The sequence below is a fragment of the Corvus kubaryi genome, unplaced genomic scaffold, assembly GCF_017639235.1.
Source record: "Corvus kubaryi isolate FWS band 111438036 unplaced genomic scaffold, C.kubaryi_AGA036_p1.0 126, whole genome shotgun sequence".
Taxonomy (NCBI): Eukaryota; Metazoa; Chordata; class Aves; order Passeriformes; family Corvidae; genus Corvus; species Corvus kubaryi.
In genome coordinates, this window is record NW_024580661.1 from 2352569 (window position 1) to 2375527 (window position 22959).

Consider the following 22959-nt stretch of genomic DNA (forward strand, 5'->3'; position numbering starts at 1 on the left):
AAACTCCTCCGCCAGTCACGCCCTGATCTGGCCAGAGACCTCTGCTCTGAGTCGGGGGCTTCCAGCACAACGCTGTCCCTCCACCCAGAGGAAACGTGGTCGCAGGGGAGGGTGAGGATGCCCCAGCTTTCCCAGAACCTGTCGTAGCTCTGGTGTTGGTCCTGCCGGGAGCAGGGTCAGGCCAGAGACCTCCACACCTTCCTCCTCGTGCCTACCAGGAGAGCCAGGCGTGGCAATGCTGGCACATCCAAAGCCAGCGAGATCCCCAGGAAATCCTGGGAGAGCAGGGCTTGCTCCAGTGGCTTTCACTGCAGGGATGCTTCACAGCTCAGTGCTGTGGAAACCCCCCACGTGCTTTCAGCTGGGCAGCACCTCCCACCTGCAGCTGCCTTTTAAAAATAATTTTGAAAAAAGAACCCAACTCTCCAAAACTAAATGAATCTCTTAATTTATTTTCATATGCTTGTGCAAAAACACAGCCCAGGTCTCTGGAGACAGAAGAGACTTGTCTGGTTGATTTCCTGGGATTTTCCCTGGACAGACGTGATTTTTGATTAACTGGCAGATCCATCCATTACAGCCTTGTTCCCATATTCCCTGATCCTGTTGCAAGGGCAGTGGCTGCACAGGATGCCACGGGCCTGCCCTGCCAAGTGATGTTCCCTGGCTGGAAGCTACCACAGCTGGGAGCTGAAAGGCTTGGAGAACCCAGAGCCCTGGCTTTCCTTGTGGTGAGGAAGACAAAGAACATGGTGGTGTGGGAGCTGGAAGGCTCCAGTTCCACTTCAGGCAGTGGCTGTGGCCCGCGGCACGGAGGAGAGCAGACACAGCCATCCCCCTTGTCTGGGAATGAGGAAAGAGCGGCTGGAACGGACCAATCTGCCAGTTAATCGAAAATCAGGGAAAATCCCAGGAAATCAACCAGACAAGTCTCTTCTGTTGCCACCCTTCTGGATACAGTGGCCTCTTTGAAGCCTCAGCCCCGTCACCCCTTGTGTGGGAATTCCACATCTCCCTGCTCCCAGCCTTCCCACTGCCCGGAGCGCATCCAGAGCAACGCATCCAGCAGCTTTTCCCCTCCACCTTAAAAAAACCCCCCAAACAGTTTCCATCTAAACCATCTTAATCTGGAGGGAAGCTACAGAGCAGAGGCATTTTGATAGACTGGAGTGATACTTTCAGCAGGAATTTCTGCATGGAAAGGGTGCTCAGGCCTTGGCAGGGGCTGCCCAGGGAGCTTTGGAGTGCCCATGCCTGGAGGTGTCCAAGGAAGGGCTGGAGGTGGCACTCAGTGCTCTGGGCTGGGGACAAGGTGGCCATCAGGCACAGCCTGGACTCCGTGGGCTGGGAGGGCTTTTCCAGCCTCAGGGACTCTGGGATATGAGGAAGGAGCAATTTGAGACTCACCAGGATTCAAAAAACCTCCAAATTGAAAGATCTCATGACTCAAAAAACATCTGTGAGCCTGTGCTTTGCTTATGAACAGGTACTGTGAGGCGTCAGGGTGACCAAAGCTGAGAGACTGCTGAAAGGACAGAGCATCTCCACTCATCTGTCACTTGTGGTACCAGAGGCTGCTGCTGATGCAAAGCCCCTGGAAGAGCATCACAGCTCTTCAGAGAACGACCATTTGAGAGGAGCAACACAGTGTTGAGCCAAAGACACCTCACACCCAGTTTTCTGCCTACTTTTAAAATTAACAAATCTTAAATTCTTAGTGTCACTTAAAATACTCTGCTGGAAATGGTCAAAGGCAGCAGTAAATCACAGTGGTCAGTGCTGCGATACAGGATGTCAGAGCTGGGTGAAATGCAGGGGTAAAATCAGAAAAACAGAGGCTGAACTGTACTCCTCTAATGCTTTAAATTCTGTCTGCTACATTTTGTTATTTTTAGTGCCGTGGTACAGAGGTACTAGACTTGTGACACGTGATTTAAGAGGAAGGGCAAGTTAAAATCAAATTTAGAATAAATAAAGGATTTCTGAGTAATCTCTGAGCCCATCCAGTGCCACCCCTGCCATGGCAGGGACACCTTCCACTGTCCCAGGCTGCTCCAAGGCCCAATATCCAGCCTGGCCTTGGGCACTGCCAGGGATCCAGGGGCAGCCCCAGCTGCTCTGGGCACCCTGTGCCAGGGCCTGCCCACCCTGCCAGGGAGCAATTCCTTCGCAATATCCCATCTCTCCCTGCCCTCTGGCAGAGGGAAGCCATTCCCTGTGTCCCAGCACTAGGACAAGGAGTAAATAAGGAGTTTCCAAAGAATAAACTCTGCAGCTTCATGGATTTTTGTGCTGCTTCAAGTCAGGCTCCTCTCCTTGACATAATTTTCACGGGCTGTAGAAGTATCAGGAGACCTGGCAAAAATGCTGGAGCTCTGTGCCTCTGCCCAGAGCCAGGGAAAGCCTTACTTCAATCAAAGTAACCTCTCCCAGCACAGATCCTGGAAAATTCAATGTAATTCCATCCCAATAATTATTCCAGCCCACCGATACATCTTCCTTTATTTGTTTTTTTTGCAAGATGATGTTGATGTTAAATTCAATCCATCACAGCAACATTCATAACAAATCTAGAGGAGGTTTAGCAGCCTGACTCTGAAATTGCTGTAAGTGAGGCTTCACAGCCTCTGCAAGGCTCATGGCAGACTCTATGCAGCCGTCGAAGTTGGAACGCGTGAATCCATCACCCCCACAGATCAGGAGAGGCTGAGTGTGAAGAATCATCTGTCCTGGGCAATTGGGTACAGCTCTGGTAACCTGAAAATGACAGACAGAAAGGGAGTGGGAAGAGTATTTCATTTACCTGAATCTCACAGCAGAAAGATCTGTGTTCCTGAGAAGCACATCACAGAACCACGGAACCGTTTGGGTTGGAAGGAACCTTAAAAATCATCTTGTTCCACCCCCTGCCATCAGCAGGGCCACCTGCCACTGTCTCAGGCAGCTCCAACCCTGTCCAGCCCGGCCTCCCATCCCAAAAGGCAGATCCAAACATTAACCATCAAAGTACCACAGTAAAACACTTATTTCTGGGAGTTAAATAATCGGAGTAAAACTTCACTGTGTGTGAAAATTTAGAAACTTCACAGCCTGTTCTGTTTTATTCTCAGCCTGTCTCAGCAGAACTGAATTGTCTGACCCTGGTGTAGAGATCTAGAAAGGTGTGAGGGTGATCTCACATCAGCGAAGCAGGGCCTGGAAAATCCCAGACAGGTTCAACACAGGAAAGGGAACCTGCTGTCTCTGGGATCACAGAATCCCAGAATGATTGAGGCTGGAAAAGCCCTCCCAGCCCATGGAGTCCAAGCTGTGCCCGATGCCCACCTTGTCCCCAGCCCAGAGCACTGAGTGCCACCTCCAGCCCTTCCTTGGACACCTCCAGGCATGGGCACTCCAAAGCTCCCTGGGCAGCCCCTGCCAAGGCCTGAGCACCCTTTCCATGCAGAAATTCCTGCTGCTGTCCAACCTGCTAAAGCCTGACACAGAAGAGTAAAACTGCTCATTTCTTGGATTTCCACCCAGTAAACCACTGCTGTATCCCCTGGTGGGACCGTCAGCTTCCAAGGAATCTTGCTAAATCCAGGGGATTTTTCCACTGATTCAAATGTCCCCTCAGCTGGCCACTGCCAAGCCCTTCTGTGCCACTGCCAAAGGTGGATGAGCTGCAAAGCACCCACATTCATGCTGCTGGCTGCACCTTCTGTTACTGGGTGTTAGCATCTCTGCAAAGAGGAAATTAGCTGAAATAACCACCTGCAAGCCCTTATCCTTTATTCAGCTTAACAGAAGAGTCTATCCAGGTGTGGCAAATCCAGACAGAGCCCCTCCCTCAGACCAGTTTTAAGTCAGTACTTAATTTATTCCTGAATTTTTCTCACAGATCGATCAGAGTATGAACAATGCAGAAAGATTTGGCAGAAAAAGGCTTTCTGCACTTCCTTCCCTCTTGGCTACCCAGTGTTTATTTGATGCTGGCTCTACCAAGCAGCTCCTACCCCTCCTGGTACCTGGTCAAAGGTTGGACTTGATGATCTTGGAGGTGTTTTCCAGCCTCAGTAATTCCCTGTAAAGTGGCTCTGCCAAAGACACACAGTGGGTTGGGAAGCTGTTGGCTCTGAATGCTAATGGTGCCTTCACCATAATTAGAGCAAGGGGATCCAGAACTGCAGCTGTGCTGCTAAGCAGTGTCAGTAGAGTTCTGGAAGTCCTAATCCCTCATCTGCCACGGATAATTGTAATGTCTGCATTTTAATCCCAGGATTGTGTTTGGCCATGTGAAGGATGTTACAGCCGGATTTAATTAACAAGTAGGATAAATCCCATCTAAAAGAGGCAGGGGAAAGATGCACCCATCTTATCAGCTCCCTCGGCCTCTGTGGCAACAGCTTATTATAATTGAAAGTAAAGAGAGCTTTAGGAGAAAGAGGGAGCTCTGCCCAGATATTTAATTTAGGCAGTGATTACTTTATAGGGTGGCATTAGAGATCTCTTCATTGAGATAACGGGTCTGACCTACAGGGACTTATTTGCAACCTATGACACATTGACATTCATCCACCAAATTACAGGCTGGTGATAATTCCTCCTGTGGCACCAGCAGCTGCTGGAGTCAGAGCCCTGGCTGGCAGCAGCAACAGAAGCAGGAGCTGGATGGGATTTGGGAACCTCTTCCAGAGCTGGATCCGACTCCTCTCCCCGCTCCTCCCTGCAGCTCCCGTGACCACCGGCAGTTCTCAGCAGGTAAGGCAGGAGAAGAGACCACATGTCACAACCAGGGAACCTTAACAGTGACACCTGCTTTTCCCCCCAAGAAATATCCCCCTGAACCGATAAAGAGGAACTCAGAGAACACACCACGACTTTGATGTGTTTTGTATAACTATTAATACCCGTGCTAAGGTCGCTTGTGCAATCCACCAATACTTTACTCGCAGGAAAATGAGCTCTGTGCTAACGAGGCCAGGTTCCCCAATTGCATGCAGATCAAGGGGTATGAGCAGACTCCACAACAGCCATCCCCAGCAACTTCAAAAAAGGAAAAGTTTTTAGGGGACTGCTTTAAAAGTAAGTATTTTGCATCAACCTCCACATTCAAATTCACCGATGTAATTCAACTTGAGAGGCTTTGGGTAAACGTGGAGATACACTCCAAATTTTAGGAAATCACCAACAATTTCCTCAGATTTTTAGAAGAGGACTGCAAAATATACACATTCTGCTATTATTGCTCTTAGGTAGTTTACTTTAGCATACTTCTCACATAACATTCTGTTAAATTGAGCTGGGCCAAATCAAATAATAACAATTAGTACATCTGTACTCCTGCTCTTCTGTGGTAGGGTGGGAATTCTGCTAGTAATACCACATACTTCTGGATGCAGAGGGATGGATTGAGTCATGTTTTTTAAATGCCAGCAAAAATCCCACCGAATTACGTGGGATTTACTTCCTTCCTGCACGCTGCTCCTACCCCTGCTTACCAGGAGAGCTGCATAACTCACTGCTGAGCCAGGCCCACGATGTTAAAAAATGGCTAAAAATGACCTGGCTTTTGTTGGCCAGCCCTGGATGCTGCTCACAGCTGTGTGGAGCAATGTGTTACAAGTATTGAGCAACCATCCCCTTCCCTCCTGCTCCCTGAGGATGGAGAGCACAGCCCCAGCAGGCCCTCCCAGCTGACTGGTCCCACCAGGGAGTACCTGGGAGTATCTCCATTTCTGGCACTTGATGCTGCTTGGTTTAGGCAGGGAGGGCACAATCCTCTGCAGGTGACTGAGAATTATCTGCTGCACCTCTGCAGGGTCTGAGTCCAGGTGCTCGCTTCCAAAGGTCACAGTCGTGTGCACCACGACCGAGGGCCCAGCTTCAGGAGACTCTGAGAGAAAGGAGAGAGCAGCTTTTGAAGGATTGCTCATTAATGCCTGCCTTCCCCACGTGCTGACAATTGTGCCTCCAGCCTAGGAGTGAGTAAGGACAAAAATATCTGTGGTACCCCCCTGTTCTTCCAGATGGGAAGAAAAAAGCACAAGGAGTAACAACACATGTTGTTCACAACAGGAACACAAGTCAAGGAGGACAATCTCTGCAACAACCTGGCCTTGGACACTGCCAGGGATCCAGGGGCAGCCCCAGCTTCTCTGGGCACCCTGTGCCAGGGCCTCCCCAGCCTCATTGTAAAAAAATTAGGATTTTTATCTAATCTAAATCGACCCTCCCTCGGTTTAAAACCATCACCCCTTGTCCTATCGCAAAAGTTTGTTCTCATCTTTTGAACATGCAATCATAGCTCAGGTGCTGATGTTGATCCCAGCAGACTTGGACAGGGCCAGGCTTTGTTCCATTTGGGGCTGGCTGCAGGTTCTCTGCAGCAGGTGACTCCTGTCCCCGCTGGCTTGTTGGCTTGTCACCTTACAGACGTGGCCTAACAACCAGCAGCCAGAGAATTTGCCTGGATTAGGGGATTTTTGGGCTCAGGGACTTCCCCGTGCCAAGGCAGGATGAGGACCCAGCAGATCCTCGTGTGAGTCATTCCCACTCCGACGAGCAGGACGGAGCAAGGACACGACCTGGGTTATGCTGCATTTCAGCTGAGCTGGCTGTTCAGTGAAGTGATTCCCTCTCACTCCCTTACCCAGCAACTCCCTCCTTGGGGAGCAGAAAGCCTTTCCTGGTTAAACCTTTGCTTGGATTAGCGCATTCCTGGACAAAGATTTGCGCTTCGGCGAACGAGCGCTTTATGACCGAGGCACCCACAAAGAAAGAGGCGGCTGAACACGTTCTGACCATTCTGGCTGCCAGGCACCAAGCTTGATAAACTCCTTCTCTCCAGCTCCTCAAGCTGGAGATGCCCTCTGGGAAGATGGCACATTCCAGCTTTCCAAAGGCAACCAAAATGTCTTTCTCTGGCGAGCTTTCTGTCCTGGTCTGACCACTTCAGAGGTGCAGCAGTGCCAGATCTGCAAGCGTGAAAGCCACAGCTTTGAATTCCTACGGAAGGATCCCCTCTCTGAGTCTCTTTCTTGGGTGGGCCAGCTCAGCCAACCCTTGCTCTTGAAAACTGTGAAAATGTGGCAAAAAAGGTGGGAAGATGTTTCCTGGTTTCACAGCTACCACAAGACGTATCTCAGTGGGCATCGGCTTTTCCAGATGTCTGGAAAAGCATCACCAACGCTACTCAGATTTTCCTTCCCCTTTTTGGGGCAGAAACCAGGTATTCTGTTGTCTCTCCACAGACACTGTGAGGGACAGAAGACCAAGTGGGGAAGCCTATGAGGTTAACTGGGATTTATTACAGTGCACGTGGTATTTTGGCAAATTCTTCCGCATAAACTTGACGAAAGGGCTCATTAAAAGATGCCGAAGCATTTTAATAAAATAAGTATTTACTGCTTGCTGGGTCTTGTTACAGCCAGTGATCCCACCCACGATTTCACCAACGATTCCAGTCAACGCCCACCTCCTTTCAAACCTCTCTTCTCTTCGCTGGCATGCACAGCTGGGAGGACCCTGTGGCCTATGGAGCAGCCAGCTTGGGACCATCAGTCTGATCAGCGCCCTGAGGAGTGTCCTCCCCTCTGAGCAGGTCTGCAACCACACACACGGATCCGGGAAACGGAGGAATTGCAAAGACAGGAGATTGAATATATGCAGAATTAAGTGGGGGATTGAAAAGTGAGGCTCTAACTGCATCCTGCACATCCCAAAGGAAAGGTGACGGAGATGGCAGAGGCAGGCTCTTCTCGGAAGCTCAAAGCAACAGGACAAACTGGGCACAACTGCAACGGGAGAAAATCCCAGCTGGACATGAGGATACAGCCCCTTCCTGTGTGAGCAGAGCACCCCTGGGACAGGGCCCTGAGTGGTGGAAAACTGCATCTTGACCTAGAACCTGGGAATGAGGGGAAAGGTTTCTGGATTGTGAGCAGAAGGCAGGAGCCATCAGCTTCTGAACATTTTGGGACTGTCTCAACATTCGTCATCAATTCCCAGCTGGAGGAACCACACAGGCTGTGTGGAAAAAGGGAAGGACAGACTGCTGACAGTGAGAATTCACACAGGGTTAAGCCTGTTGGGAGTACTCTCCTCCAGAAAAAGGATGGGGCTAATAAAAGGTGCCCTGGACAAGAGCACAGAGAACAGAGCCCAAGGCCACTCCCCCAGCACAGGGGCTCGCAGGTGTCAGGAAGGTGGCTCTGAGCTTTGAGTGACACTTTCAGTGCAGAACTGTGGTGTCCTGGTCCAGCTGCTGTCACTGTCACAGGGCCATGAAAAGGCTCGTGGGTGAATTGCTCCAGGCAGTGACAACATGAACAGCCCGTGGTGCCAAGTCCTCCCACAGGGATCTTCTCCTGCCCTGGCAGGTTCTCAGGTGGCACTAAGGGTGTAAAATCAGCTCCTGTGGTGGCCACGTCCTCCTTACCATCAGTCTTGGGGAAGGAGGGAGACAGAGCAATGACGATGAAATAAACCATACGAAATGATGATTAAAACAGTGAAACAAGACGTGTTCTCGGAGAAAGCTCGTGGGGGAGCACCCGCCCACCTAAACCTTCTTCCTGCAAAACACAAAATCCACTTTTCTGTGGTGAATCTATGCCAAGGTCAGGGTCCAGAGTCCCTAAATGCAAAAGGAATTTTAGAGAGGAGGTGTGATCCCTGGGATCCACGGAGGCCTAAAGTTCCCTTAGCAGAGAGAACACCACCAGAGCCTGAAAGCCACAGGGTCCATTTGGGAATGGTCAGGATGGTATCCATCGTGTTCTGGGAACGTGACAAGTTAGAAAAGGAACTGTGGAAAGGGAGGAATTGGCAGGTAAGAGGGATTTCAGGGTGCCAGGACGGGGACAGAGCACAGTACTCTTGGGACTCTATTAATGGGGTACCCTAAGAAGGACCCACCTGCTCTTTGACTGCCAGAGGAGTCTTGGCAAAGACAGGGAGAAGCAGCTATAACTCCTGCTATCCCCAAGAAAGCAAAAGGCACCTGGATTTGCCCAAACAATAATATTCTAGGAGAGAAAATCATGTCTGAGGGCCACTGTGGAGCACATCTGTGGCTCACAGACTCTGCAGAGCCCACAGACCCACCGACCCTCGAGAGAGGGAGATCTACTTTCATAAAGGCATAAAAGCAAGCAGCCACAACCTGCAGTTCAATTTGCAAGCTCCACAGATGCACCCACAAAACATGCACAGAGAGGATGGAAGATTGTTACTGGTTCAGCTGTGCTAACATTAAAACTTGCTGGGCAGCAAAAGTGGACAGGGCTTGAAGAACTGCCAAAGGGCTTGCTTAGATTCACTTCCCAGTTCGTTTATCAGTGTGTTCAGTGAATCCTCACCAGAACATTGTCTGCCTCAGAGTCACAGAACTCAGGGGGGGAGGGAGGAACCTCTGGAGGTCTCTAGCCCAACCTCCTGCTCAAAAGTCAGGCCAGCTTCAAGGGCAGATCGTTTGCTGCGACTGCTGAAGCGCTCAGGAGTGCCAAGGGTTACAACCTAGTCTCCAGCAGAGAACTGTCTATGGAAGTGAAAGGCACGCATCTCCCACAGAAATGTTCTCCTCCTTTCAGGGGAACAGCATGGAGTGTTTTTCTCACGTTGCTGCCCAAAACCTGGAGCCATAACAGATCCCGACAGAAACCGAGATGCGGTTGTTTCCTGACCCTCAGGAATTTTTGATCTCCCAGGGGAGATGTGTTTTGGTATTTGAACCCCATTCTGGTCTTGGGTAGCAGGAGGGGAGGGGAAAGGGCTTCTGCCACACCAAACAAACCCTGGCAGAAGGAAATGCTGCTGGGTCAGTGTGGAGGGCAGCAGAGAAGCTGGACACCTCCGGACAGGCTGGAGCTGCATCCCTGCTCCCCGGGAGGCATCACACACGGCAAAAGAGAAGTCAATGTGCAGGCCTCATAAAACCCTATCTAAAAGTTTAAAAAAGAGCAGTGATCAACTTTGCTACACCTAGAAAGCAAGAAGAGATGGAGGTTCACTTTCAAAATGCCACACTGCTGTTCGGAAGGACGGTCAGTGAGCTTCCCCAGCTATCCTCAGAAATTCCCGTGGTCCCTAAGGTCCCATATTCTCCCTGGAATAAAATCTACTCTGTCTGACAAAGCACATTTGGGAGGAGTCACGGAAAGAATGGCACTGACTTTTTTTATATTCAGAAACCCAGCATTTCATTAGCCCTACCAACAGTTTCTGATTATTTTTCTGAAAGGCAGGCAGGGCTGGCAGGGGATTACAGCACAACTGGCTGCGTAGCGAGGCAAAAACTTAAACACTTCTTTAACTCCTCCATCTTCCTAAAAATTCTTACTTCAGGAAGGAAAGGAATCTATATTTTAAAATTAAAGAGGACACTCGAGAATTACACGGATGCTAAAGCCCTGTAAGGCGGATCTTCCCTTTAAATTACATAACCCCGCAATCCTGGAGCGAAAGAAAGGAACCACTTCCACTTTTATGTGTCATCTATCTTTAGTCCTCCTGGAACGCAGAGAGATGCAAAGACTGCGGTATTCCAGAAATAATTTATACTGGAGAATTCCCACTGTCCCCCCGAGCCGGTATAAATATGGATGGGGTGTTTGAGGCAGCCAATCCCACGAAGTGTTTAATATTCATGCGCACCACACGGGGAATTCAGCACACGCTTCTCGTGGGCTCTTCCTTACGTAACGTCACCCCTGCAGGCAGGGATGGGATTCTACCAACAGCAGCTGGGATCCTCAGCTGGTAGAAAAAGCCTTCCCTCCTGGAGGCTCCTGATTACACACCAGGAATTGGTGGCATCAGAGGAGCTGCTTCATCAAACCCACCCCCCTTTAACAGCAAGGCCGGTTTGTGTTCCACCGGGGAAATGTGAAACGCACGTGAGTGGGAAGTCTCTGCTTTACTGAGTGAAAGCAGGGACTGCCACATCTCAGACAAGTGACAAGGACAGTCTGGGCTTCCACAGAGAGGGCCACACTTTCCCCTTTTGGTCTTTGAGGGCCGGACTACCTGCTTTAGGGAGGTGTTACATACACATATGTGAGTCCCTCAGCAGGAAGCTCACAGCATCACAGAATCATAAAATGGGTTGAAGATCATCCAGTTCCAACCCCCCCTGCAGGGGATCACCACCAGCTTTCCTCTGGCTCTCTATTGTTCAATGCTGCTTATTAAAAAGCGACTGTTTGAGGTGGCAGTGAGGGTGAGAGAAGCCTCCATTAACTGTGGACGCATCAGGTGAAGAAACAACCGGAGAAAGGGACGGCTTTTGGGGAATGATGACTGTCCTGGAAGATCTCAGCAGCTCTGCTTTCTCCAAACATTTACTTTTTGGTTGTCACCACCCTCTTCTTCAGATGGATCCAAATGACCAAAGTTGAGGAACGGAAGAACGGGAAGATCGATGAGCGGAGTGGACATAAAAGGGACAGCGAGGTGCTGCTGTGCCTCCCACTGAAATGTTCTGGAGGGCAGTCAGAAGCACAGAGAGAAAAAAAGCAGATGCAAAATACTTGCATATGTGCTGAAACAAGCATAAAGGAACTTTTTATTCATGTGTTTTGGTTGCAGGACTTCTCATGTAAATAAATTTCAACCCTCAGCCTCCCTTGCCTGTGCTGTCTAAAGGCTGCCTCCTAGAAGAGACACACACAATTTGTTCTTCTTGGAAAAATTTGCTCATACAAACAGAACTCTCCCCCAATTCAAAGGAAATTTCAGTGAGAAAGGTATGTGTCAACACCGATGTTCTGGTGCTTTCTACGCATTTAATAACAATGTGCCCCAAACAGTGTGCTTTGTACTTGGTTCAACCGCATCCAGAGACAGCAAAGCTGTTTGGTAATACCACTGAAGTTCCATATTTGTTGTTCTTGGTGCTGGGGCCTTGAGACCACATGTGCAAAGAGGTGGGGAAAGGGTGGGTGAATTTGGGAAAGGATGGGTGAACTTCTCCATGACACTGGTAAGGATAATATCAGTAGGTGCTATTAGCTACCAGGTACTTTTTGTTGAACACAACAATGGCAACAGAATCTCAGATGCAAGAAAAACTCCAGCTGAAGACTGTCAGCAACAAGGAGAGAATGCCAGAGAAAAAAGATCACTCATATTTGGCTTTCCTTACGCTCGTTTTTTAACATATTCACCATAAGTCCCTGCCGGAGAAAGCACATCAGGGTGGATACATCCTTATTTTGGCCAGTCCAGCCATTCTTCTGTTTTCTTTTCACTCTTTTCAGATCAACAGGCTAAATTCATAGGGAAAACAAGGAATTTGTGCTCGCACAGAGGGATGGAGAACCTCTCCTACAAGGAAAGGCTGAGCTGGCAGTGTTCGCCCAGAGAAGGGATGGCCCTGGAGAGAGCTCAGAGCACCTTCCAGGGCCTAAAGGGGCTCCAGGAGAGCTGCAGAGGGACTGGGGACAAGGCATGGAGGGACAGGACAAGGGGGAATGGCTTCCCAGTGCCAGAGGGCAGGGATGGATGGGATATGGGGAAGGAATTGTTCCCTGGCAGGGTGGGCAGGCCCTGGCACAGGGTGCCCAGAGCAGCTGGGGCTGCCCCTGGATCCCTGGCAGCGCCCAAGGCCAGGCTGGACAAGTGGAAGGTGTCCCTGCCCATGGCAGGGGGTGGAACTTCGGGTCTTTAAGGTCCCTTGCAAGCCAAACCACCCTGGATTCTGTGACTCTGACTGGTCTGCAAGTGTTTTTTCTTGAGCTGGTCTATGCCACCACACTGCCGCACATGAAACTCAGTTAATAAACACACGCTTCCTCAACTGGCATCTTCCAGAAAGGGAGGAGAAGGGTCTGTCTTGGGGGATATTCTCCAAGCCTCAGCGAGCACGTGCAGCCATTTCAGGGCCTCTCCCTGAGCATAAAAGCACCCTGGCTAACTCTGGATCGGGCTGAGCAGCCCCAATTACCCAACTCATTCCTCCTTCCAAGCCTGGTGGAAAGAGCAGGAGCTGCAGAGTAACGGGTGGCGGGAGACAAGCTGGCATGTGCATGGATCGGTGTTTAAACAAAGGAACCCCGGCTCTTTCTTGGAATAGCAACATTTTGATGTCTCCAATCCCCCGACACGGGCTTCATAACCACAGTAACACAAGCCATGTGCTGGGGGCTGATCCTCCGAGGGCCAGCCCGCTCTCACTGTGTGCTTCACTACAGGCCAAACGTGACATGAAACGCCATCCGCTGCGGCTTGGAGCTAAATACTCGCTCTGTTCAGAATAGCAACACTCAATTAAACAGCATTTCTCATGATCTACACCCTCCATTGTGGCTGTGTGTAAGGGGAATAATGGGAGCACTGACCTATATTGCGCTTCTTGTTATCGATGGAGATGAAGCGTATGCAGGGATTATCGGTGATGTACTGAGCAGCCCAGGGGACAGCAATCCCTGTCCCCGCCTCATAAAACAGTCCCAGGGCGTAGCGGGATGAGTAGCTCACAGATTCCAGTTGCTGCTTTTGGCTTTCATTAATTACTGTGAAAATATTAAAAAAAAAAAAAAGGAAAAGAAAATCAGACAATCCCTCTCCTCTCAGAACATCAAATATGGGAATGCTTCAGTTAAGCTGATTAATCCTTCCTGAAAATGACCAGACTGCTAAAACTAAGAATTTAATATTAAGCTTAGTGCTTTGTAGTATTTTTTTTCTGGGACACCTCTTCATGAAGTTTTAATGGTGCATTATGCAGAGTGTGTCCCTCACACACAACCCTCCCCCAGCTGCTCCCAACCCTTCCCTAGTTGCCTCTGACTCGAAACTTTGATGACTTCAGTGACTTTTTTTTTTTCAAATCTTTTCTCAGAGGGCGAATAAATAGCGATAAAATGCTTGGGTTGCCTCAAGGACATCAAGTAAATGATTGTATGGCTCGACAAACACCAAAATGACTTCACATATCAACAAAATGAACTCAGAGACTCTTGAACCTCTGGGGAAAAGAGCCCTGTGACTTCTGTGCTGCAATTCAAACGAATGAAGAAAACTCTGCACTTCAGCACACAAAAGGTTCGTAGCGAAGTTCAGCTCCTTCAGCTGAAGGTATTTTAAAGCAGTTTAGAAAATTTCAGAGCAAGTATGAATCCTAATTCCTCCCTATGATTAACTCTTCTATCTTCTAATTACAGTAAGATCTGCTTTTTGCTGCGATTTCATAATCTTCACAGAAAGCTGCACGAATCCACCGCGTGCATTCGAATACTATTTAATTTCATACCACAGAGAAATCCAACAGCTTGGCTAATTGTGGAGTTCAGTTCCACATCCCTCTTCCCATGACTGAAAGGATGTCCAAGGCCTCTCTGAGCCAGAGCAGGACACGCAGAGACAGCAGTTCAGCTGATGCTGCGTGAAGAAAGGAACAGCTCATCCCACAGTGGGTCAGGCCAAAGGGAGCACAGTGCCCCAGCAAGGCCATCCCAAAGCTCACGGCACAGGATTGTGTCCTGACAGCTCTCCCAGCTGAGGCTCCTGGCTGCTCTCCCCCACCAGCCTGACCTAATGCCCAGCACACCAGTCGGATTCCACCCCAAATCCCATCAGAAACCAACCCTGAAATGTCCTCAAGATAAAAAAGAAACCTGAAAAAATGTGGGGAGTTTTTTTCCGTATCTTCCCCACAAATATGCTGGGGAACAGAGAAATGGGGAGAGCAGAAAGAAACAGTGACCAAGCCACAACACCTGGGGAGAGGGAAGGAGGAGAAACACGGCATCTGGCAGTAGGTGGTGGTGGAGCTGCCGGAGGGAGGAAGCAGGACTGGCTGAGCAAGAGCAGCTTTGAAGAAGCTTCCTTTCCCTCTCCAGTTCTCCCCCCAAGAAGGTGCTGAGGGGTCCAGCTGCCTCTCACCTCACCCCTGCACTCAGATCTTTCCAAGAAGGATCTACTCCAAGGCCACCCAGGGCTCCTGCGTGCTGGGGGCTCCATGCCAAAGGCCCAGAGCAGCCTGGCATGCCCCAGGCAGGGCACTGGCTTTCATCCCGCTTTTCCGTGCTGTTCAAAGGCTGACCCAGGCACTGGCAGGACCCCCCCAGCTCACCTCCACCCTCTTCCATCCCTGCCCCCTTCCACAGCTTCCCTCCAGCTTTTGCAGCCCTCAGGACGGGGGGATTTCATGGTGTGGCTTGGAGGGGAAGGAGGGGGATTAAGCAGGGCCGTGGGGCGGGCTGGAGGGCTGCCCTGCAGGAAAGGATGCCAGCAGGAGCACATCCCGCCCTGCTGGAAATGTTCCCTGGCCTAAGTTCCCGCTCAAGGCCTGAGCTTAACACGGTGCCAGCATCCGGGAAACCATCCCGGGGCTCTTTTCCAAGCGGGAACAGCGGCGTGAGCCATTTCCCTGGGGCTCGTCCCAGTTCCTCCTGGCAGAGCACGGGAGCCCAGACAGGGAAGAGAGCTGCTGCTGAACACATCAAGCACAGCAGAGGGGACAGACCTCAACCAGAAAGCCCCTCCTGGCCCCTCTCAGGAAGGAGCTGTGCCCAGCTGGGCACATCCATCACCACCGGGCCCCTTTCTCACAGCCACCACAAACAATCACAAGGTATTGCACATTCTTGCTGTGCTTCAGAAGGGTACAGAAGTCCTATAAACAAGCAAATAGGAAGCTGTAGCATCCCATCTAAAACACTATTCTCTGTCCAGGTTACTCTGGCTACTCATTTTCCCCTGGGGAAAGGAAAATAAATGAGACCTCCTCCAGCCTGTGGAGCAAATTCCCTGTGATGGAGCTGAGCTTCCCTGCTCCTCAGGGTGAGAATTTGCTTCAGGTTTATTACAGGGAGCCCTTGAGCACATCTGACCTTCACAACACTCAGTGCTGCCAAAGCTGAGGTGGCCAGTTGGCTCTGAAGTACCTCGTTTGAGATTTCACATGTCATTATGGAGCTGTCTCCACAAGCTGTACAGCTTCAGAAGGTGTTAGGGGTCATGGGATGGATGCTGGACAGCAGGGAGGGGATCGAGGATAAGCTGTGATTTTGTCAGGTGTAAACAGACACCCACACGTGGAGCTAGGCCAGGGAGTGGTGAGGGAGGTACAGGAAGGAAGGGCACAAGCCGAGCTGGGCAGCCCAGGAGAGGGGAGAAGAGGGGAGGCAGGCAGCTCCAGGGCTGTGACTGCCCCGGCCAAAGGGCTGTAAACAGCCAGGGCAGCTCGTTCACAGCAGCCAGGGAAGGAACAGCTTCAGGAAGAAGCGACTTTTCCAAGCCTGGAGGAGATGGGATAACAGCCAGGCTGAGGACAGCCTGCAGGTGTTTTGGGGACAGTGACAGGCTGCTCACCTGGAGAGATGTGAACCCCAGACACACTGAGGAGCTCACACAGTCACAGAACCACTGAGGCTGGAAAAGCCCTCCCAGCCCACGGAGTCCAAGCTGTGCCCGATGCCCACCTTGTCCCCAGCCCAGAGCACTGAGTGCCACCTCCAGCCCTTCCTTGGACACCTCCAGGCATGGGCACTCCAAAGCTCCCTGGGCAGCCCCTGCCAAGGCCTGAGCACCCTTTCTGTGAAAAAAGGTTCCTCCAGACTCAGCCCTGCCCTGTCCAGGTAAACCAGAGCTAGGAGGGAACTGGCTGGGTAGAAACAGGAGGACTCATGGCCAGGCTCAGGCTCTGGGCAGCTGCACCAGGTCCTTGGGGCTGTGTCAGGGCATCTCTGGGCATGGGGATCCCCCACCACACAGGGCCCCATCGCAGGGCTGCTTCCCTGGGGCTGGCTGGGGTTTTCTGTGCCCCAGCTGAGCCTCTGGTCTCTTTCTGATCACACCATAAACCAGAACCGACTAAAACCCATCATCCCAAACAGTCATCTTTATACCACAAAATTTAAAAGTGTGTCAGTTCAGTTACTGACGTGTGTTTGCTAACTAATTTCCTTCACTACTGCTTAGGTTCTTAAAAAAATAATGTCTCTAGTTCACTGGGTTCTAAGCAGCTGCACATTTACCAAACCAAGGAAGTTTTTATAGCTTGAGAAGACAGGCAAGACAGTGACGTCAAATTTGAAATCCAGCAAAAAAAAAGCTGAGCTATATGCAAAAACAAAGCTAAGAGTTGTAAGATTGAGGTTTTTCCCCTGCTCCATCCATTATGCATTTCAGCAAGGCCAACAAGTTGATCTAAGGACATGGAGAGAACCTTCATTTCGAATTTCCATACTTTTATTGGTTTAAATGAAAACCAGACTGTTGTTTTAACGCTGGGTATGAAACCACAAAATAACTATTAATTTTTCCCCTTCCAACAAAAACGGTTAAGATGATTTTAATAACATTTTGGAAAAAAAACACACCGACCCTAGCTTTCAGAACACAGGATTGCCCAGCATACAACCATAGTGATATTTTTAAAGCAATGCATGAAGACATGAAAATCTTGTATTTTCCAGTGCAAGACTCAGCTACAGCTGCACTGCGAGTGCCACTGAAGTGAGTGTCCTCTGGAGATTTCATCACATCAAAGCAAAGGGCCATGTATACTTTATTTGCTGTTTCTCCAGACACTGACAGCAGAGTGGATTACTTATCTGTAGCACTCAATAAATACAGCCAGGGCCTTTTATCTGCCGTTCCAGGGCTTTAATGTCACCTCGCTGCCTCACTCGTGCTGTGGGAAGGAGCGGACCCAGAGATCCCATTAGGGCCAGCAGGACAGAGGAGAGCCAAGGCTGGAGCTGGCAGGCTGGGAGCACGGGCACCTTGCCATCCAGGCATCCAGGAGGGAGCCCAGCCTCCCACCACAGAGCCAGGGAGGCAAAAATAAACCCAGCTGCTCCAACAGCCAAGAACCGACTGGGGCCTTCAAGGCTTAATCCTGGACTTTTACTCTTTTGTCAGAAAGTGCAGGAGGAGATTGCAATGTCATGGAATCACAGACTGGTTTGGGTTGGAAGGGACCTTAAAAATCATCTCTTTCCACCCCCTGCCATGGGCAGGGACACCTCCCACTGTCCCAGGCTGCTCCAAGCCCCAGTGTCCAGCCTGGCCTTGGACACTGCCAGGGATCCAGGGGCAGCCCCAGCTGCTCTGGGCACCCTGTGCCAGGGCCTGCCCACCCTCCCAGGGAGCAATTCCTTCCCCATATCCCATCCATCCCTGCCCTCTGGCAGTTTGAAGACACCTTTCTCTGCAGAGAGGCACTGCAGGAGTGTACACCTGGATCCCTCACCACCAGCTTGTGGCAGTTCTCAGAGGCTCCAGCAAGGGCTGGGCTCCCAGCTGCGCTTTTGGGCAAGCAGAGGTGGGCAAGAGACACGATGGACAGTGCAGGGCTCAGGCTGCTGGGGGCAGGGAGAAACCATGTCAGGACTGCAGGGAAAAACAGATGCTGCGATGTGAGATGTATTTAAAACAACGCTTGTTTTGGAAAGTTTCACTATTGCTAATTCAGTACTGCTGAAAGCTTGCGGAGACTCATCTCCCCTTGAGGCCACCACATGACATCAGAGCTCAGCCAGGCCACCTGTACCCAGCTCTTGCATGACCACAAGGGTGTGTGGGCAAACTTGGGCAAAGAAACTGAGATCCTGGTTTGAAAGACTGCCAGGGGTGAGAGGGAAAACCCTGACTTTGTTTCACCAGCCAGTCTTGCCGAGTGGCACAGGGGTTTTGCATCCCAATGATCAGCAGCTCCAGGAAAAGGTAACAAACAGCCAGAACTACCCTGTGCTTTAGTGCACAGCAGCTACTGCCTAATATGTTCCAAACCACTTACTGAGGTATTGCCAAGGTGACTGTAAATCTAGAGATAAACAGATGCGACCAGCCACCGAAGCAGCAAGGAAAGAAACCCCTTTAGCAGTACTTTTAAGGAATGAAAGCGCAGTTAAAACTGCAAAATAAGAGCATGCTGGACTTTTTATTTCAGGAGAAGATTGCTCTTTTTAGTCTTAACCTCTGCTACTGTAAACTTCTCATTCTTCTAATAACTCATCAGTTTCAGCTTTGGTGGGAATACCATTAGAGCCTGGCCTGAACTTTGTGACTTTGTCACTGCCCAGCCACCCTGCAGCTTTCAGGACCTGAAGCCCTCCACTTTCTTCATTTTTTCCCATACTTTATCTCAGTGAGCACCCGCCTCTCTCACAGCTATGCCCTCAGTAACCCCACCACTGACCCTGTGCCCCAAAAGGCTTTGTGATTTCCTCGGACTGCTTTGCTTAAGACTTTACTTGCAGCAAATCCCCAGGCATCCCTCAGACACTGCTGGTGACGGGGCATCTGCGAGTGCCCAGTGACCACCGCTACTCTAAAAGCTAAGAAGGAAACTGTGGTTCAACGGCTACAAAGATATTTTTAGCTCAGCTATCAAGTTAAGGGATCTCAAGAGATTCACCCAGCAGAATGGGCAGCTCAGACAGTATCTGCAGGGGCCGTTTACGATCACAGCTGCCGCAGCTCTGCTCGGGAGGTGGCTTACTCAGGTTGGCACATCATCCCGACCTTCACACAACGAAGCCTCCTCGGATGGCCACCTCTCCTTCCTCAGCAGGCTGGCAGGAGCCTCTCCCACTGCTCTCCAGAGCCAGGAGCTGCTGCCCTGAGCTCTCCAGCTGCGTGGGGACAAAGCACAGGCCTTGCAGGCCACCCCCTCAGCAGAGTGACCATGCCACTGGCCCTCTGCCACCGCACTGACCACTTCAAGATGCAGCCTGTTCCTGCTGCTGCTCTGCGTAGGAGGGAGCAGAGGTTATGAGAAAGGCTTCGGTTTTCAGTCCAGCTTCTTTATCAAACAGCTCAGAAAGTTTTTTTTTTTAAAAAGGCAGCATAACAGTTAAAGACAGCCATGGCTGTGTTTGCACTGAAAGGGTCACTAAACACAGGTATCTGTTGTGATAGTCTCCCCACTGCTGGGATAATCCATCGCTCACCTCTGTGTGTGTGTGCAACAATAAGGACTTGAATAATTACTTCAAATCACTGCAGCCCTGGCTCACTTGGCACAAAGCTTCCTTATCTGAAGTCTGTGGCACGTGAAAGAAAGGCATATTCAGAAATGTAGATGATGAAGTGGAAAAGAGATGCTGGGGGAAAAAAATGCAGCACAAGTTAAGTTTTTTATGTTATGATTTTGAGAACTAAGCCTGGATAACTGTCCATCAGCTGCTCTTGACGAGATTATTAGGAATTCACAGAATCACAGGAGAGTTGGGGATGAAGGGACCTCTGGAGATCATCCAGTCCAACCCCCAGCCAAGACAGGGTCACCTGCAGCAAGTGACACAGGAGCACTTCCAGGTGGGCTTGGAATGTCTCCAGAGAGGGAGACTCCACACCCTCCCTGGGCAGCTGTGCCAGGGCTCTGCCACCTGCCAGGGAAAGAAGTTCTTCCTCATGCTGAGGTGGAACTTGTGTTTAAGTTTATGGCCACTGCTCCTTGTCCTCAGTATTTCACTCAGTGTTACACTAAAACCTGGTATTTTCACAAGAAACATTTACACCCATCTCCTGCAGCACCGCACATGTTCAAGTGAACCTTTGAAGCAACAGCGAAATGGAACTACAGCTTTTCTAGAGCAGGGGGCAAAGCTGGCACAGGGGCTGAGAGCCACCCACTCTTGTCTCCTGGAGGAAGGACAGAGAGGAGGAGGGATGAGGAACCAGGGGAGATGCTCCATGGGATCTCTGCCAAACACTTCTACACTTGACTCATACTTTTTACCAAAAAAAAACCCCTCTCATCCAAAGCGATAATATTTTCTGTTACTTTTAATAGTCAATTCAATTCTTTAAATTTGGCAAACCTCTGTCCTCCATCCCCAATGCCACAGTTTATTTTTACCCAGCATTACACACAGCCAAGGAGCTCCACACTGCTCTCTTCAGCCAGCGTGCTCACTCTCAGGTGGGTTTAATGCAGGTGCTGCCATTAGATTCACATTTTCTTCTATCTCTACTAATGAAGAAAATAACTTTACAGCCCGGTTGTTTGGAGGACTGGGTTGTGAGGGCAGAAGCTGACTCTCAAGCCCAAAACGAAAGACTCAAAAAGAATCTGGCACTGCAATGCCCACAGAGCACAGCACGGAAATGCCGCTCCCCGCGGGTTACTGCATCCATGGTTTTGATCCAGAGTCAATGGCACTCGAAAATATGAACCTCTGCTAAGCTTCCACCCCGGGAAGAACAGGATATGACATTTACACACAAGTAAAACTACAGGAGAAGACAATAACTGAGTGTTTTTCACCATCCAAAGCTTCCCTGTGGTTACAGCACAACCTGCCTGGGGAAAGGAAGCCAGTCCTGTCGTGGTTCAAAGTGCCCACATTTCAGCTGGGAAATTTCTTCCAGTTCTGTCTGGCTGTGGAGCCACCAGCACAGAGTAACTCCTTCCAGCAAGGAGTTAAGATCCCCGGAACTTTCCAGGAGATTTTGGACATGCCTGAAATCAGATCCACTTAGAAAGAACCCCAAGAAATGAGTCAGTAAAGGCCAAATTAGAAATAAAATGCACATGTCCTCTCCAGCTCCTGCTCTGCAAGCATTTAGAGGGAGATGCAGATTATACACATGGCAGGCCATCCTATCACTCTGATTAGCAGGACTGCAAATCCAGTTTCCATACTGAAACCCATTTTTAGTGTGTTATTCTCACAGAGCCCACTAGTTCCTACGGCTGGCACTGATGTGGACAGAAACTGAAGACATCTTGGAGAAAATCTGATTTATTCAGGGATCTCTGCATAGATTTAAGACCTTACCTTTGAGGTAAGAGGCTTGGAAAAGTTTGGCTAGAAAAAAATAAAGCTCATTGTCACATCTCCCCCAGATTAATTTGCAAATTAATTTGCAAAAGTTACTCTGTAACTTGATGTAGGAAGGAAGCTCTTCTAAGTCCTCTGTAATGACACGGCACAGCAGGAAGATGAAGCTGGATTAATTTGCAAATTAAGCTTCCTTCCTACATCAAGTTATGAAGTACTACACGCAGTTCTGGTACTCTCTGGTGCCAAAATGTAAAAGCTCATTACTTACATAATCACCATCATAAAACATTTAGCAAATAACTTATTCACCTACTGTACACAGCATTGAGCTGAATAATAAAGCCAAGAGGATTTATTTCCTTTAAATATTACACCAGTTGCTGAAATAGCATTAAAAGCTTTTCAAGGCAGCGAAGCAAGAGGTTGGATTGTTGCTCCGTGCTGTGACTCAGGCAGAAGAAACACATAAATAAATTGAATTAGATCTGCCTGGTGCTTGTGGCTTCTGGGCTGCAGCTCCTCGTGGAAGACCCTAACGACCTGTAGGGCTGGGACACAGCAACTGGGAGTGTCCCACAGGGTCCCAGTAAAGACAGACTCCTGGAAACACTTCCCTGTTTCCCAGCTCAGGTCAGCCCCTGTGAAGCAGGACCAGGCAGTGCAATGCAGATTTACAATATCGGACACCAAAGCTATTTCCATTTAAATAAGTACTGGAGGAAAATGCTTTCAGGCATTAATTATTGAGGAAGGATTCAGCTGGCCTCTGGAAATTTCCACTTAAGACATGATATTAACATATTTTATTCTCTTTTTAAAGTGCATCTGGTTCATTACCAGGAGCATGCAGAAGGAAGGAATACAGGGTAGAGCTGTGCACATCAAAAAGTCACAGGAACAGCATTCAACTTTGAAAAGAACCCCCCTGGGGTGACTTTTAGGGGATTTTGTTTTGCCCCCCCATTCAGGCCAGACTAACAGTATTACCTCTATTTGGACCTCTGCTTTTTAAAACATTTTCTGAGTCACTCCAAAGAGCCTCACTGAGCTTTCCAGTGCCTGTGCACTCCTAACACAACGCAGCCATCCCTTCCAGGCTGAGGAATCCCAGGCCACTGAGTCAGCCCTTGCCGAGAAGTCACTCCATGCCCCTGGCCGTGCACTCCGCGGGCACCTCTGGAGCCTCTGGCACGCTGCACCCACAGCTGCATGGCACCTCTGGAGCCTCTGGAATGCT

At 49.9% G+C, this 22959-nt stretch overlaps 1 protein-coding gene across 2 annotated transcripts in view; it reads right to left on the reverse strand.

Annotated features, from left to right (window-relative positions):
• Window positions 1-2473: 2473 nt before the first annotated feature.
• RNLS (renalase, FAD dependent amine oxidase) overlaps window positions 2474-22959 on the reverse strand; it is a 57487-nt gene continuing 37001 nt past the window's right edge. Inside the window, exons 5-7 of one of the 2 annotated variants that reach the window (XM_042021975.1) lie at window positions 13320-13493; window positions 5700-5875; window positions 2474-2757 (exon numbers count right to left, since the gene is read on the reverse strand). In XM_042021975.1, the coding sequence (XP_041877909.1) occupies window positions 2560-2757; window positions 5700-5875; window positions 13320-13493 (548 nt within the window). In that variant the 3' untranslated portion in view covers window positions 2474-2559. The remainder of the gene's footprint in view (window positions 2758-5699; window positions 5876-13319; window positions 13494-22959) is intronic. The other variant, XM_042021983.1, reaches the window with a different exon arrangement.